A 15,032-nucleotide genomic window follows, 5' to 3' on the forward strand; every position below is an offset into this window, starting at 1 on the left:
GAGAGGCATTGTGTGGTTAAAATTCTTGCAGCACTGTAGGACATTCCAATACTATGGTCCTAGGGGCCGTATAAAAACTAGACTGCAGCTTACCTCCTGAAAACCTTTTCCAGAATGCTGCTCTGGCTCTGTAGTAGAAAATACGTTAAAATTGAGGACCCTGGTAAACATTTAATTAAAGGTGCCATGGGATCTGATCCATGATTCCAACAATCTCACTTCCTGCTGTGCTGTTGATTGAGGATCAGATCCCCTACATGCCATATTGTCGGTGCAAGGGGAGCCCAGGATTATGATCCCAGGCTATTTCTGCAATGGGTAAGTAGGAAACCAGTCAGCTGATCCCCGCTCCCACCCTCAGAACATATTGGAGTTAAGGGCTCCAGCGATCCGCCAAGGCTGGAAACACTGATCAGCTGACTGCCACTCCCAGCTTCGAGGGCACGCCAGAGCCCTGGACTCTGATACATCCCTGATGCTGGGACCCCCAGTGAGCTGCTGCTTCCAGCCTCTGGGCCGCAACAGACTCAATTTCTCCGATGTGTCTCCAAGGCTGGGAATAGTAGCTGATTGCAGCTCCGAGCCTTGGGGTCACACTGGAGCCCTTGACTCTGAGGCATCCCCACGTCTGGGAGTGGCAGTCAAATGATTGGGGCCCCTAGCCTTAGGCGCACATAAGAACTCTTGACTCTTATGTGCTACCCAAGATGGAAGCCCCAATCAGCTGATGCCTAGCCAAGCGTGCAATTTAAGGCACAATGGGAACTGGCCACAAAGATATTACACTTATTTTGTGTAATAACTTTGTGGCTTATTCCATGTTTATTGTGCCATTCATTGCATTAATGTGTGGCTTGGTTACTACTTAAGCCGTGTGTAACTGGTTGATCACACCTTAAGTGTAACGTTTGCCAGGGGCCTAATATTGCCAGTCTCTGGTGACTAAACTGAACAGGTTGGTAGACACAGTTGTCCAAGGTGTAAGCTGTTTTTGCTTCATCTCTGCTGCAAGTAGTATTTGTTGTTTTCTGCATCTCCTAGCCCATGTTCTCATATTGCTCTGACTGAACAACTTGGCTTCAGTTTGCAATTTGCTCCATTAGTCCAGTCTTGGGCTCCAGCCCAAACTCTGTTATAGCTCCTCGTTCCTGACCTGGGTCTCTCTTAAGCGGTGACTGCCACCTGTGCAGTGGTTTCATGATGTATGTAAATATCTGCCAGGGACTTTGTTACTCACCAGAATAATTTAATTTGTGATCCATGATGCATTTGAGCCCAGGTCTGAAAACCTGTGCATTAACCCATTGCACCCTGTGCCTTGTAATGAACCAGTAGAGCTGTATTAATTTAGCAAAGGACAGGTCTATGAACCTGCTGCAGATGACTCTGCTGCTATTGCCTGGCAACTGTCTGAAGAGTGCTGGGGCAGCTGGAGAACAAGACTTCTTGGCTTTGGGATGCCCAGGTTTAGACAGGGTGGGATGGCAGCTGTTGCTAGTGGAGCCTCAAGGTGCCTTGAGCTTGTGTTTCTGGAGTTGTATGTATGTAGCTCAGTGAATCTTGGTTTAAGAGAAAAGGAGATAGTGTGCACTTCAAGGATAAGACTATGTACATAGTGTAAATAAACTGTTCTACATCTCTCCAGTAGCATTCAGAGTCCCTGAAAGCAATCACTACTCAGGGGGGAACAATATTATTGCATATTACTATTTGTCATTGTACTTTCCACTTTATAGCAATTTCAGTTCAAGCATCTCAAAGCCGTATGCAGACTCAAGTGAATTAAACCTTGCAACACCATTGTGAAGTAGGGATTAAAATTATGGCTGCTGCTACTTTGCAAGTAGTGAAACTCAGAAACACAGAAAAATTAAGGTCACATTTTTCAAAAATGGTCATTGATTTTAAATACCCCAACTAGCAGTCATATTGGGAAATTGTGGTCTATGTAGCTTGTCAGAGATCATCTAGGACATCAGTGGCAGGGCTGGCAGGAGAGCCCAGAGAATCTAACACCTTGTCCTAGGCACTAGCCACATAACCATCCTGCCCCGCAATGCGCTAGTATACACCCATACCAGTTCTACCCACTATATGAAGACAGAGATCAGTTTTTTCTAAACTGGCATTGAACCTTAGTCTACTGTGACTCAATAAGCTAGACTTACTGATTTCCTTAAGACCACTTAAGCTAACAGACCTGGTTAAAATATCCACTATAACTTCCAGAAAGGAGAAGTAATTAGCCATGTTAGTCTGAAGTGAGGCAGAAGGTAGGGTAGAGACGCACCTTAACTGAATCAGAGATGCATGTGTTTGTGAGCAGGAGCTCACTTAATCAGATGTAATCAAATGCTGTCATAACATCCGATAAAGTCAGCTCCTGCTCATGAAAGTTTATGCATCTCTGATTCTGTTAATCTATAATGTGCATCTCTACACTGCCTTCTGCTCAAGAAAGCAAAGCTTTTTAAATTCTCTGCCTTCCATGGAAAATGGGCATGTCTACATGTACAAATGCTGCAGAGTGGGTTTACTCCAGAGAAAGTAACCCAGAGTGAATTTATGCATAAATGCCTGCCCACCCCAGGCAAGCATCTACATGTGGGGGGATAAAGGAGCAGATTTGCTGCTCCTGCCCCCGCTGGCCCTGCACTGGCCCCCTGCAGCAGCCAGGGGCAGTTGTACCCTCCCCCTGGGTGCTAGCCCAGGGGCTGGCAGGGAGCATGGGGCCAGGAGACAGCTGGGAGATTGCTCCCTGCCCCTGGGAGCTCTGCTGCTGGGGTAGGCTCCATAGTGGAGCCCATGCAGGGGCAGTGTCCCCCTGCCTTAGCGCAGGGAGCTCCTATCCCCAGCTCCCCAGTTGGGAGCAAGGGGCTTGGAAAGAGCTGCAGGGGAGGGTGTGGGACTTGACCCTCCCCTGCAGCTCTTTCCAAGTCCCATGCCTCAGTCACCCAATCGGGGCACAGGGCTGGGACCTGCCCCTGACCAGGACAGTTCCCAGCCAGCCCCAGGCTGCATGGGGAAGTCTGCACGTGCAACCCGGAGCTGGCTAGGGACTGCCTGAAATGGAATAGTCTCCAGCCACCTCCAGGCCACATACAGACTTCCCCAGGCAACCCAGGGCTGGCTGAGAACTGTCCCAGTCGGGCAGGTCCCAGCCAGCTCCAGGTTAGGTGGGAAAATCTCATGCAGGGAGCTCCCAGCCCCAGTTCCACAATCACAGATTGGGGGCTGGGAGCTTTTTCCCAGCCCTTCCTCTATGATTGCCTAATGGGGACTGGGAACTTGTTTTAAGTATTTGCAAGTAAATTTGCTACTTGTATTTACAGATAGCAAATTTACACACGACTAGAGTAAATTGCTGTGCAGTAAATGTCTGCACGTGTACATGGTGATGCTTACTGTGCAGTAATTTGCTCTAATCTCATGTAAAGCATTTTATGTAGATGTGCCCAGTTTCTACCTTTCCCTTACAAGTGTATATCACGTTGGTTGAGCTTAACTTGCAGGACAGTTACAGTCCCAAACCCATCGTGAGTTTGTTGTTATGGTCTTCCTAGAAACACGGTATTGAATCCTCACATTAGGGCATTCCATCTACACATAAAGACATTTTATCATGATGGAAGTACTGTACACATAGAGATATCATTGTTCATTAATGCAGCATCCTGAAACAATGATACAAACATTATGACACAAAACAGATGCACCAAGCATATAGGACAAATATGTGAAGGAGACAGCTTACTACCTACAGGGAGATATCAGTAGATGCTTTGTACAGGTTTGCATATGTGCTTATTGTAGTTTTGTCCTTTCTCTTTTGTCAGGCTGCCTTTAATGAAGCCTATAAAATAAATAACCGTTGCTGTACTGTTTAGTAAGTAAAATAATTGCCTGGCACACTCAAGTAACTGACCCTTCTGGGGGATGGTTTCTCAGTCAGGAACCAAACCAGTGGTGTAGGGTGCAGGTTGCTATGAGCACAGGTCACCTCATTAGGTAAAGCTGACACTGCCCATCCTGTCCTCTTTTAAACAAGATGTTGCATTTTAATCTTTTCTACCCACTTGAGATGCCAGGAGCAAGTATAAGATTACATTATCTTTAATGATGGTTGCAGGAAAGCAGGGTCATGTGTTAGATGTCTGAGTTTGATTGGTCTGGGGGGATATTTTTTAAAAGCTGAGCTACTTGTGTGTCTGGACTGCCTTCAGTTTCTCAGACAGTGTGAAGTAAAAATATCTGAGTGAAGGCAATTGGGCTGGAGTTATGCAGCAGTGGTGTATCAGTCTTCACCCCTTTATTCCAGCCCAAAGCCTTTTCTCCTAATCTGGTATGGAGTAGGGAGAGATGTTATCTCTGGTGGTGGCAGCAAAAGAATCCTGGTCTGACTTATAAATTACCATGTTTGGGGGCGGGGGGAAGTGGAGAGGTTAATTTTTTTAGGAGTGTATTACCAAATGAGAGAGAGAGATAGAGGAGAGCTTCCCAATAAGTATATACAGCTACAGGTCCACCAAAATGGATCTGTAAACTCCAAACAAGGTCCCAAGAACATGATGATCCTCAGAACAAGACCTTGGTCACTTTGGAACTGTTCCAAAGCCTGCAGAAGTCAGTGTCTTTCCACTGATTTTGGTAGGATTTGCTTAATTGGGACAATAATTGTATTCTGAAAGAGATGGATCAGAGACTGGATTGATGTTGAAGGTTTTGTCTAAAGTATGCTTTAGGATTATTCCACATCCTGAATATAAATCCATCTCAGAAAGAGACTTTGACAGAATGAAGGAGGGGGGGTGTTGTTCTGTTCCTTCCAACTCAATTTATGTAAACGGTACTCAGATACCACCATAGTAGACAAAGAAGACATGGACATACTGAATAGTGTTGTATACTTACCTAATTGCTTTTTGCTTTACAGATCACCACATTATGCCTGCCCCGAAGTAATCCGGGTAAGTTACTTTGAAACATAAACACCTGCGTAAAAATGTGTCACTCATTAAATGTGCAGAAAGTCAGTCTCCACAGCAAAGGACTCTTAAGCCAGTCAACATTGAAGAGGAAATAATATGGCAAACATTTTCTCTCATGTAGTGAGGCCTAGAAGTATGTCGTGCCAGTAGCGGAAAGAGGTGACAATATGTCAGTGTCAGAGGGCACAGTTCACTGAGGAACCCATCCATCAGAATCAGATGGACAGCTGGATCTGCAGTGAGCAGTTATTTGGGCCTGAGGTCCACATAGGCAATTTTGATGAGCTGTCACAAGCTGGGTCAGCACCCCCCCTCCCCACCATATCCCCTGTGCAACAGCTCACCAAAACTCCCTATGTGGGATGGGGCCCTAGGCAGTGGTGTCCAGGAGCAGGATGGGCACATGAGGCCAGGGTCACAGGGTGTAGTCACGGGGTGGTGGCAGTGCAGGGCTGGGGCTGGGTCAAAGCCACAATCTGCTGCCAGCATGCCCCTATGATGAGCTCTAGTTCTTCAGGCAGGAGCATGCAAGGAGCAGATAGCAGCTCTGCTCCACCCCAGCCCCACACTGTCACTGCTCCATAATCTGGCTCTGTGATCCTGCCCTCACCTGTCCGTGGAGAGCGACCCTGGATGCAGTGCACAGCCGGGTGGGGAGCTGCTTCTGGAGCCATGGCAAGGATCTTGGGGCGGTGACAACATAGCACTGGGGCAGAGCTAGAAGGTGCCGCCGGGCCTTGCTGAGGGGCGGCAACACCCACAAGGGGAAGAGGAGGGCTGTGAGCCCCATGGAGGGGGCTTAGGAGGCCAAGGAGGGGAGGCAGGGGCAGGGAATGGCCATGGGGCACTGCCAACCCCACCGAATGGGGGGAACTTAGCCTCCTTTCCCTCACCTGTCCCCTCCCCTGGCCTGAGGTGCATGGCCCCCAAGCGGGGGAGGGAGGGGGTAGACTCAGTGTCAACTCCACATCACTTGGGATGGTGATGGTGCTTTCCCTGCCACACCCTTGTAAGCAGCAACCAAGTGAGGCAGGGAGTCCCCCCACTCTTCTGCCCCCCCCCCCCCACATCCTGTGCCGGTCTGCTGGCTTGGGACATAGCGGCATGGAGTGAAGCAGTGCAGGGGTAGTGGAAGTGGTAGGAGCCCCAGTGAAGATGCTGCAACCAGGGCCAGGGGCCAGCCTTCATGGATACTGGCCAGGAGCCTTGTGGCCAGGTGTGCGGCCAGGTGGGGAGCTGCATCCAGGGCTGGGGGTCAGTCTCCATGAAAGCCAGCTGGGAGCACACAGGTAGGGTGGGTTCAGCCACATGCATCATGGCCCGGGCTGCCCCCATGCCTGGGTCAGCAGGGCCAGGGGACCCACCACAGTCCAGGCAGAATCACACCATGGGCTGGATCCAGCCCACAGGTCATATTTTGCCCACCCCTGAGCTAGATACATGTAATCTTGTTTTGCTTGATTGTTTTCATCCAGTGGGGCCAGCTGTGACATCCCTAAAGACATCACCCTGCCATTACAATCCTTAGCTTCCAGCTGAGGAAAGTGGAACCGGACAGTTGGCACTTCCTTGGCTTGCTGTTGAGCAATAGGAAATTCCCATTTTCCCTGTATCCCTTCCTCCCCAAAGGCTGAGTGCATGCAGCCTGTAGGCATCCAGAAAAAAACCAATTCCCTTTCCCCTCCAGCCCCCACTGATGAGTACCACAACTGCGAAGTTAAAAAAAATAAATGAGAATGGCCAGAAAACATTACAAGTTAGCAAATAATATGACTAATTTCAAGCCCCATTAAGAACCAACCAGGAGAGAAAAAAACTCTTGATATCATTAAGGGATCTCTGATGAAGAGCTGAATCCAGTCATTTTACTGGTGTAAGGCCATTCCCAGCCTTCCCATATTGTAGGCCCCATTCTCTCACATTCCCCAAATCACAGACAAGGGCATATCCTGACTTTCACGAGAAGCCAATGTATGAACACCCTTGCCTGCTAGTTAGGAACATTTCCTTGGAAGGCAGCTGCTTTGGTCACCACTTCCAGTCCTTCAATCTTCCTGCCCTGTTCTTCAAGGATATCTAATTTAAGCTCCTATCTTCATGTTGCACAGGGAGAAAAATACGATGGAAGGAAAGCAGATGTCTGGAGCTGTGGAGTCATTTTGTTCGCATTGTTAGTGGTGAGTCATCATCTTTGCTACATCCTTTAAAAGAAAAACACAATAAAAATCAACAAGGCTGCTGTATTTAATGTTAAATGTATTGACATGGTGTACATTTCTCCTGAGTTCTCTATATTTCTATAACTCTCTGCTGTGTGTACTATCTTTCTCTCTGCATGAGTCCCATAGGAAGCACATGGAAAATGTTTCACTGCTTCTTTGAAGTGCTGCTGCCCCTGTACAGCAGAGCAGAGAGGACTGTGGGAGAACTTGCTTCCCTAAATGCTCTTTGCTCTGTTATGATAGTGCAGCACTTTAGCCTGATTCAAAACTCATTGAAGTCAATTGGCCTCAAAGGGGCAAGATGGTCAAGGTTGTAATTTCTGGGGCACTAGGAAAGCTGATCTTCACCAGATCACCAAAACATCTTGGGTTTTTGCTTTTGTTTCTGTTTTCTCTTTGTTTAACAGTGTGAGGAGGTTCCAGTTTTTTGCAGTTTTCTTGGTGTGGTTTGATTTGGTTTGGTATTTCTTACCGCATATGCATGTAAGGTGAAATAGTCATTCTGAAACATGAGATACTTAATATACATGATGATGAGGCATTTTAATTAGAGTGGCTCTCTGGGACCTGCTCTATTTAAAATGCCTCACCCCCAAGCACATCTATAGGCACCCTAGGCCATAGTTTCTCAACCCATGGTACGCGTACCCCAGCGGGTACGCGAGACACAAGCAGGGGGTACTCAGGAGTGAAAAACCCTGCAGCAGAGGGGCACCACCGCTCCCCCTGCCACTGCTGGGTTCACGTCTGGTCACTCGCCCCCACCCCCAAGCCAGCTAAAGGCTGCTGCAGAAGGTGAAGGGCGGGCACACAGATACCCGTGCACTCCCCATCGACAGACAGGTAAGTTTTCTTTCTTGTTTATCCTGCCTGGGCTTTGCGGGGGGAGAGGGACAGACTGAGACGCTGAGAGTGTGGGAGGGGAGGGGCAGGGTGCTGCCCCACTCCCTCCTGCACTGTGGGAATTGGCCCCACGACCCAGCCTGCCCAGGGCCCAGTTCACTGTGGACGGGAGGGCCGGCAGTGGCACTGGGTTCTTCCCAGCACTCGGGGCAGGCTGCGGTGGTGGGAGGCGGGGCTGCTGCCTGCCCACCCAAATGCTGCTGCTGCTGAACACAGGAAAAGCCCTGTGCTGCTGTCAGCCCCTGCCTGTAGCCAGCCTGGGCTCAGGGGCAGCTGCAGCAGGCAGCAGTCAGGCTACAAACAGCTGCACTGGGCTCTGCAGCCCCAGCAGCAGCTCCCTGCTGGCGGCGACTGCACATGCACCCCAAAGCAGAGAATGCATTTATCCCCACTCTCTGCTCTGAGGCACCCATGCAGTCACTGCCAGCACGGAGCTGATGCCGGGGCTGTGGAGTCTGATGCAGCTGTTTGCATCTTCCCTGCTGCAGCTGCCCAGAGCCCAGGCTGGATACAGGCAGTGCTGGCAGTGACCGAGGGCTTTTCTGGGCTGTGGTGCCTCAGGGCCCACCCCGCTACTGTCTGCTCAGAGCCACGGGATGCTGGAGCCTGGAGAAGCTCCTTTGCAGTCTCCTGGCCGCAGCCAGCCCAGGCTCTGGGTAGCTGCTGCCAGCCACAGTGCCCGGGCTGCTTGCAACAGGGCTTGCAGCCTCCCAGCCGCCTTCTGGGAACAGCTCAGGCTCCATGGCTGGCAGCACCTGCCTAGAGCCTGGGCTGGCAGTGGAGTGCCAACAAAATGGCCTCGCATGCCATGCTCGGCCCGTGTGCCCTGGGGGTTGCTGACCCCTGCCCTAAAGACTTACCTCACCATGCCACAGGCCTTTGCTTCTCCTCATCACCCCAACCCTTGCTGCAGCGGCCCCAAAAGTAGCCGACACCACCTGCCTGCACCACAATTGCAGTTGCTACCTGTCCCCTCTTTCTCCCCCCTTCCCTCTCTCTCTTCACCCTCTCTACTTCCCTGTCTCTCTCTCTCTCTCTCTCATCCTATATCCTTGTCTGTCTCTCTCTCTTGCCCTCTTTTCCTCTCTCTCTGTCTCTCTCTCTCTCACCCTCTTTCCCTGTCTCTCTTACTGCTTCCTCCTCTCAAAACTATGGCAAAAAATTTGGCGCACCATGCATTGTGCAGCACTTTAAATTCCCCAGCAATAATTTGGCATGCCACGCTTTGCGCAACACTGGGTTCAGCCCTCCTAGCTTTGGCCAACATCACCTCTAGCCCAGGTACTTCTTGAGCACCCCTGGTGTAAAAGGTAGCAATCCTACCCACACCAGATCAGACATCTGTCATATCACAGCATAATATACGCAGCCCTTCTTCCAACATATGGGACACATTATTGTGGAAAATTGAGTGTTGGGGTACTTACTAAAATTTTCAGAAGTTAGGGGGTACTTGCTACTTAAAAGGTTGAAAAGCACTGCCCTAGGAGACCTTGGTTCCAGGTGCCTTTCACTCGGAGGGGCTTTGAACCTGTATCTCTCTGATATTCTAGCATAGGGCTCTAATCCCAAGGCCACAGGTGAGATATTATTGAGTCCCTTCTTCAATCCTCCTTTTCAAGCTGGGCCACTGCACCTTTTATTTAATATTCAACAGATAAAAGGGATGGGGAACAGTGAAGAAGTTCCTGCCCTGTTGAAAGCAAGGGGCTAGATTGGAACACCCACGATACCTGGCTTTTTGCTGGGTAGAATTTTGTGACTTAAGCCTGTCCATCCTACCCAGCATAGCTATGTTCTTGCCCGGCCAGCGTGCAGCCTCCTGTACATGCTCAGTAGTTGCCTGGCTCCGGTGCGTCCACACTGCGTAGGCACTAGAGTTGCAAACTGTGTAAGTGCCTTATGCAGTTGGAAAACTGCCATTTGGGCACATAAAGGGGAATATTACACTAATTCTTTCCAGGCTGCTCAAATGTACTACATTAAAGCTCATCTCTGGCTCAGATAAAGGCTCATTATTTCTAACTTGCTCTGAGCTCCCATGATGATATGAATCCCCCAAACCAAGGAAAAAATGTAGCTACACAGGAAATCACTTGCTTTTGATTTGGTTATGAAAGTGTCCCTATGGGGTCTCTAAGGAACAGGTAGTTTACACTCATACAAGGAAGAAGTAGGCTGTCGTATGCAAGAAATTGGATAGATTTAATATGCACGTGTAATTACATTTTTATTTGTATTAGTTCAAATATTTTATTTGTATTAGGTCAAATTATTTGACCCAAATTCTGACATCCTTGTTCAGTTACTATTAAACCTATTCAGAAATTTTTCAATTCAACCTTTTTTGTGAGAAAAAAACATTTTTGTGGGAGTCAGTATTGCTGAATTTTGACTTGAGCAATTTTGAAAAATACTTCAGGATTCAATGTGCTTTCTTTTCAGAATTTAAGTTGATTGTTGTAAAAAAAAATGTAAATGGTCAAAATCAGAAGAAAGCTTTCTGAAATAATTTAAATGAAGTATTTGGAGTGACTTGAACTATTTTTCCCATTATTTTTTTATTCAGATGATTTGTTAAGCTTTCAAATAGCCACCCTAACTTGGGATCGGAAAAGTTTTAGATATCTCAAAAACCAAGTCTTGCCCTGCCCTATTACTGAGTTCTTAAGAAGACATTTGAAGAGTTATACCAGGGCTGATGAAGGAGTAAGGAACTCATGATTTCATGTTTTGAATCTATAGGAAAATCTAAAGCAGGAAGGATAACTGGCCATGCACTGTAAGAGTAAATTCTCCTTTTCCTGGAGGATTCTCTTCTCTTGTACTCCACTATCTTTAAAAAATGCCTTGGTTTATATTTGGAAATAAACCTGACTCTGCAAAACAATTGGAAGAAGCCCATCATTTATGCTGAGAACAGAGCACTCAATGAATTATATCAGAACTAATACTCTCAAAAAATGTTGGATCATAATAGCAGTTGTTAATAAAAGGCCCTTAATTTTTTTACCTCCAGGAAATGTTGCAAAGCAGTCTCACTAACTTTATTGTGAATTATTGTATATTAGCCAAAGTACCAAACTCTCAGTATAGTTTTTACTTAAAGTCCAGGACACAAAGAACGGGATGAATTATGAGACTGGTAATGTAATATGGGGCCTTTTGCTTCTAGACCACTAGTTGGAAAAAATGTAGGGTGATAGCATCCATTGGCTTTTACCATTAGTTTGGCTTTGGTGGATTCTGTAAATAAAGTCAGTAGTTTCTGGGTATTAGATACAAAGTATTAACATACACAAGGACTACATTGACTGAAATAAATACAATGCAAACACTGAAAATGTTGAAAATGTGGCAGTAACTGAGGACTTGCCACTCCCACAGACTTTAATGCAATATAAGGAAACTCAGTGCCTAGCAAGATACAGCCTTTAACTGGGAGATAATGTCTTTCATGAGCGACATCCTCTGGTGAGAAATAAGGTTATAATAAAAAAGATCATAGGTTTATCCAACTGGGCCTTCCTTTGAATTTAAGGTGGTTGATTTTGATCTTGCAATAAGGGATAGATCTTTTGCTTCTTTTTCTGACAAGATTGTGTTCCGCTGGACTTGGAAATTTCATCTAAAAAAGCTCTTAAGAAATAGCATGGAAGAGGATAGTGAGCAATAGCATTTGGTGGACAGTATGAGATAACAGCCTTAGTGTGGAAGCTGGACAGTCCAAGTCAGAGAGGTTGAATGTCCTTGTTTCTTTAGCAGTGATGCACACGGATGCTACTGGTCTGCATTTTTCCCAGCTATTTCATTCTATTGCTCCATTTAGATGGGTTCTTTTTCCCCTTTAAAAGTCTCTCATATGCCCCTTGCCTCCAAGCTTGATGTTTGGAATAAATATGTCCAAGGAAAATTAGAATTAAGGAGCTGATAAACATTGCTGTAGTCAGAGTATGCCCAAGAGGACTGCTGAGAGATCAAAGGCTTGAGACTGTTACCAAACATTGAGCTGAATTTAAGTGGATCACTGTATCTTTGGTAAATTTGCCTGAGAAGGCAATATCACATTTTGTATTATCTTTTATTCAGTTACTTATTTGCTAATAAAAAATGTAATAGAAAAAGCTGTGTCTCATGCTTTGTTATCCACGTTGGAGAAAATTAAGCAACACTAAGAAATTACCTTCTTTTGGTGAGGAAGAATATGCTTCGCTTGTTATAGCACGGTGTGAAGTATTACATCTTTCTTTCTTCCTCTCTTTCTTGACATTTGGCTCAATTTTTCTTGTTTTTCCTTCTCCTATTTTCCTTTCCTTCCTCTCCTCCTTACCGTTCTCCCTATTGTGTCCCTGCAGGGTGCCCTGCCATTTGACGATGACAATTTGCGGCAGCTATTGGAAAAGGTGAAGCGTGGAGTGTTCCACATGCCACATTTTATCCCCCCGGACTGTCAGAACCTCTTGCGGGGGATGATTGAAGTGGATGCCTCGAAACGGCTCACGGTAAGGGGGCATTTGCTTCCATCAGGTGACTAGAGCAGGACTTTCCATCTCCGTACGTATGTTTGAGTTTCCTCCAAATCTTCCCCCCTTGTGTTTATTTTTGCACAGTTCAGGTAGCTCTGTTCTCCACTGCTGCTGACAGGGGTCTCTCCCTGGAGCATGAGTAAAGGGAGGTAGATGAAGGTTTATAGGATAATCTCACTGTCTTTCTTTTTAAAAAATGTTGCGGGCAGTTTATGTTTTGTTTCCACTCTGGTCCTTCATGTAGAAATGGATTCCTCTTTGCAGTAACATCCCTTCATAGATGGAGTACATTTTGGAGTCAGCCTGTACACTCTGGTACCCTAAACTGGCAGAGGGTTTTGTGCCAAGATGGTCTCCCCCCACCCCCTTCCTTTCCTAGGTGTCCCCATCTTTTGCATTTCTGACTGAAGATATGCTCTATAGTTTCATAGTGCTTAGGGTCAGAAGGGACCTAAACAGATCATCAGATCCGACCCCCTGCCCCAGGCAGGAATGAGTGCGGGGTCATAACACACCAGCCAAATATCTGTCCAGCCTCCTCTTGAAGACCCCCAAGGTAGGAGACAGCATCACCTCCCTTGGGAGCCCATTCCAGAGCCTGGCAGCCCTAACCATAAAGTAATGTCTCCTGATGTCCAGCCTGAACCTTCTCTCCAACAATTTGTGGCCATTATTCCTAGTGACCCGGGTGGTGCCCAGAGGAACAGAGCCTCCCCCAATCCCCGCTGGTCCCCCATGCTGAGTCTGTAAATGGCCACCAGATCCCCTCTCAGCCTTCTCTTGTGGAGGCTGAATAGATTCAAGCCCTTCAGCCTCTCTTCGTAGGGCCTGGCCTGCTGCCCCTTGACCATGCAAATGGCACTCCTCTGGACCCTCTCAACCCTGTTACCCTCTGGACCCTATGTTAGGTAGTCTCCTTTCTTTCAGGATACACTGCCTTCTGTCCTGGACCCTGCGTGCTGTCCTCTGCCAGCATGAATAACAAATGTTTGGAACTGTGTTTTCCCGACTCTTTAGACTTTGTGTTGTATCTTTGTGCACCTTGTGCCCTAGGTACCTCATGCTGAGTCCCCCAAAATACTCCATCTAAGATTAATCCCACCACCATCTGAGACCCTACAGCTTGAGTGCACTGCAGTGATGATATTCTTCACTGACATCATCTTAAAGCTTCCTGGGTAATTTGAAAATGTAACAGTCAAAATAATTTAAAAAAGCAAGATTGCCAGGGGAGGTTTCTGGCTTGATGGGCATTTTTGCCCTTGTAAATCATTTCATCAGGATCTGATGATGATTTTATACGAACTTACGCTTGCAGATTCTGAGTGGGAGTATAAAGAAATGTCAATTTAAAATTCCTCCTGATTCTTCATTCTGCAAAAATATTTCTAAATTAACTCACAGATCAGCACTTGGCATCTCTGCTGAGACTGCTAACAGCAGCATGAGTCTGCACTAGATGGTGGTGATTTGGAGATGCAGATACCAGTCCTCTCTGCCTTACTTCTGAATGCAGCCCAGCACTGGCACTGTGCACTTTGATTCTCACCAGCCACATCTATACAAGACGCTGACTGTGCAGTAGCGTGTTACTATTGCACAGTAGCATCATGTGGCACGAAATGTGCAGAGAAGAGCCACTTGTAAGATTAGAGGCTTGAAGAGCAAGCCAGTACAAGGAAAGACTGACAGATATGGGACTGTTCAGCCTAGAAAAGAAAAGACTTTGGTGGGATTTGGTGGCAGCGTACAAGTATATCGGGGAGAACATCAGGGCTAGGCAAACAACTATTCACCAAAGCGCCCCAGAGGAAAACCAGGAGCAGCAGTCAAACTCCTAGAAGATTTTAGACTGGATATAAGGAAAAATTTCTTCATGGTTCATGTGACCAGACTCTGAGAGAGACTCCCAATGGGGGTGGTGCAGGCACCTACCCTGGAGATCTTCAAAAGGAGACTGGACGCACACCTTGCTGCGATTATCTGACCCAGCAGTCTTTCCTGCCCAGAGCAGGGGGCGTTGGACCTGATGACCTCACGTGGTCCCTTCCAGCCCTAAACTTCTGTGAATTTGTGATACTACTGTGCAGTAGCAACAAGCTACTACACAGTCAGCATCACCAGAAAGTCATTTGGGGACAGTACTGGGCAGTAACACCACTTACTGCACAGTCATTTAGTACTTGTGTATGCAAGTACTAAATGTCTGAGCAGTAGCAATTGTGCAGTCAGTGTCTTGTGTAGATGTACCCACTCATTACCATACCAGGTCCCATTCTAATTGATGACTCAGAGGTGAAAAGTCCAGAGTGTCATTTTTGATAACCCAAATCAGGAATTTCCCAAGGAAGTTGCATTCTAGTAGAAGAGAAAATTTTATCAAATAAAAAATA

General features: G+C 47.0%; 1 protein-coding gene across 3 annotated transcripts in view; it reads left to right on the plus strand.

Annotated features, from left to right (window-relative positions):
• The window catches only part of BRSK2 (BR serine/threonine kinase 2), a 483,239-nt gene that overhangs the window by 385,523 nt on the left and 82,684 nt on the right, over positions 1-15,032 (plus strand). For all 3 annotated transcript variants that reach the window (XM_090032456.1, XM_090032454.1, XM_090032455.1), the window contains exons 6-8: positions 4,934-4,967; positions 7,097-7,165; positions 12,469-12,615. In XM_090032456.1, coding sequence (XP_089888582.1) covers positions 4,934-4,967; positions 7,097-7,165; positions 12,469-12,615 — 250 coding nt within the window. The remainder of the gene's footprint in view (positions 1-4,933; positions 4,968-7,096; positions 7,166-12,468; positions 12,616-15,032) is intronic.

Source organism: Crocodylus siamensis, chromosome 2 (assembly GCF_052110815.1).
Source record: "Crocodylus siamensis isolate JL-2025a chromosome 2, ASM5211081v1, whole genome shotgun sequence".
Taxonomy (NCBI): Eukaryota; Metazoa; Chordata; order Crocodylia; family Crocodylidae; genus Crocodylus; species Crocodylus siamensis.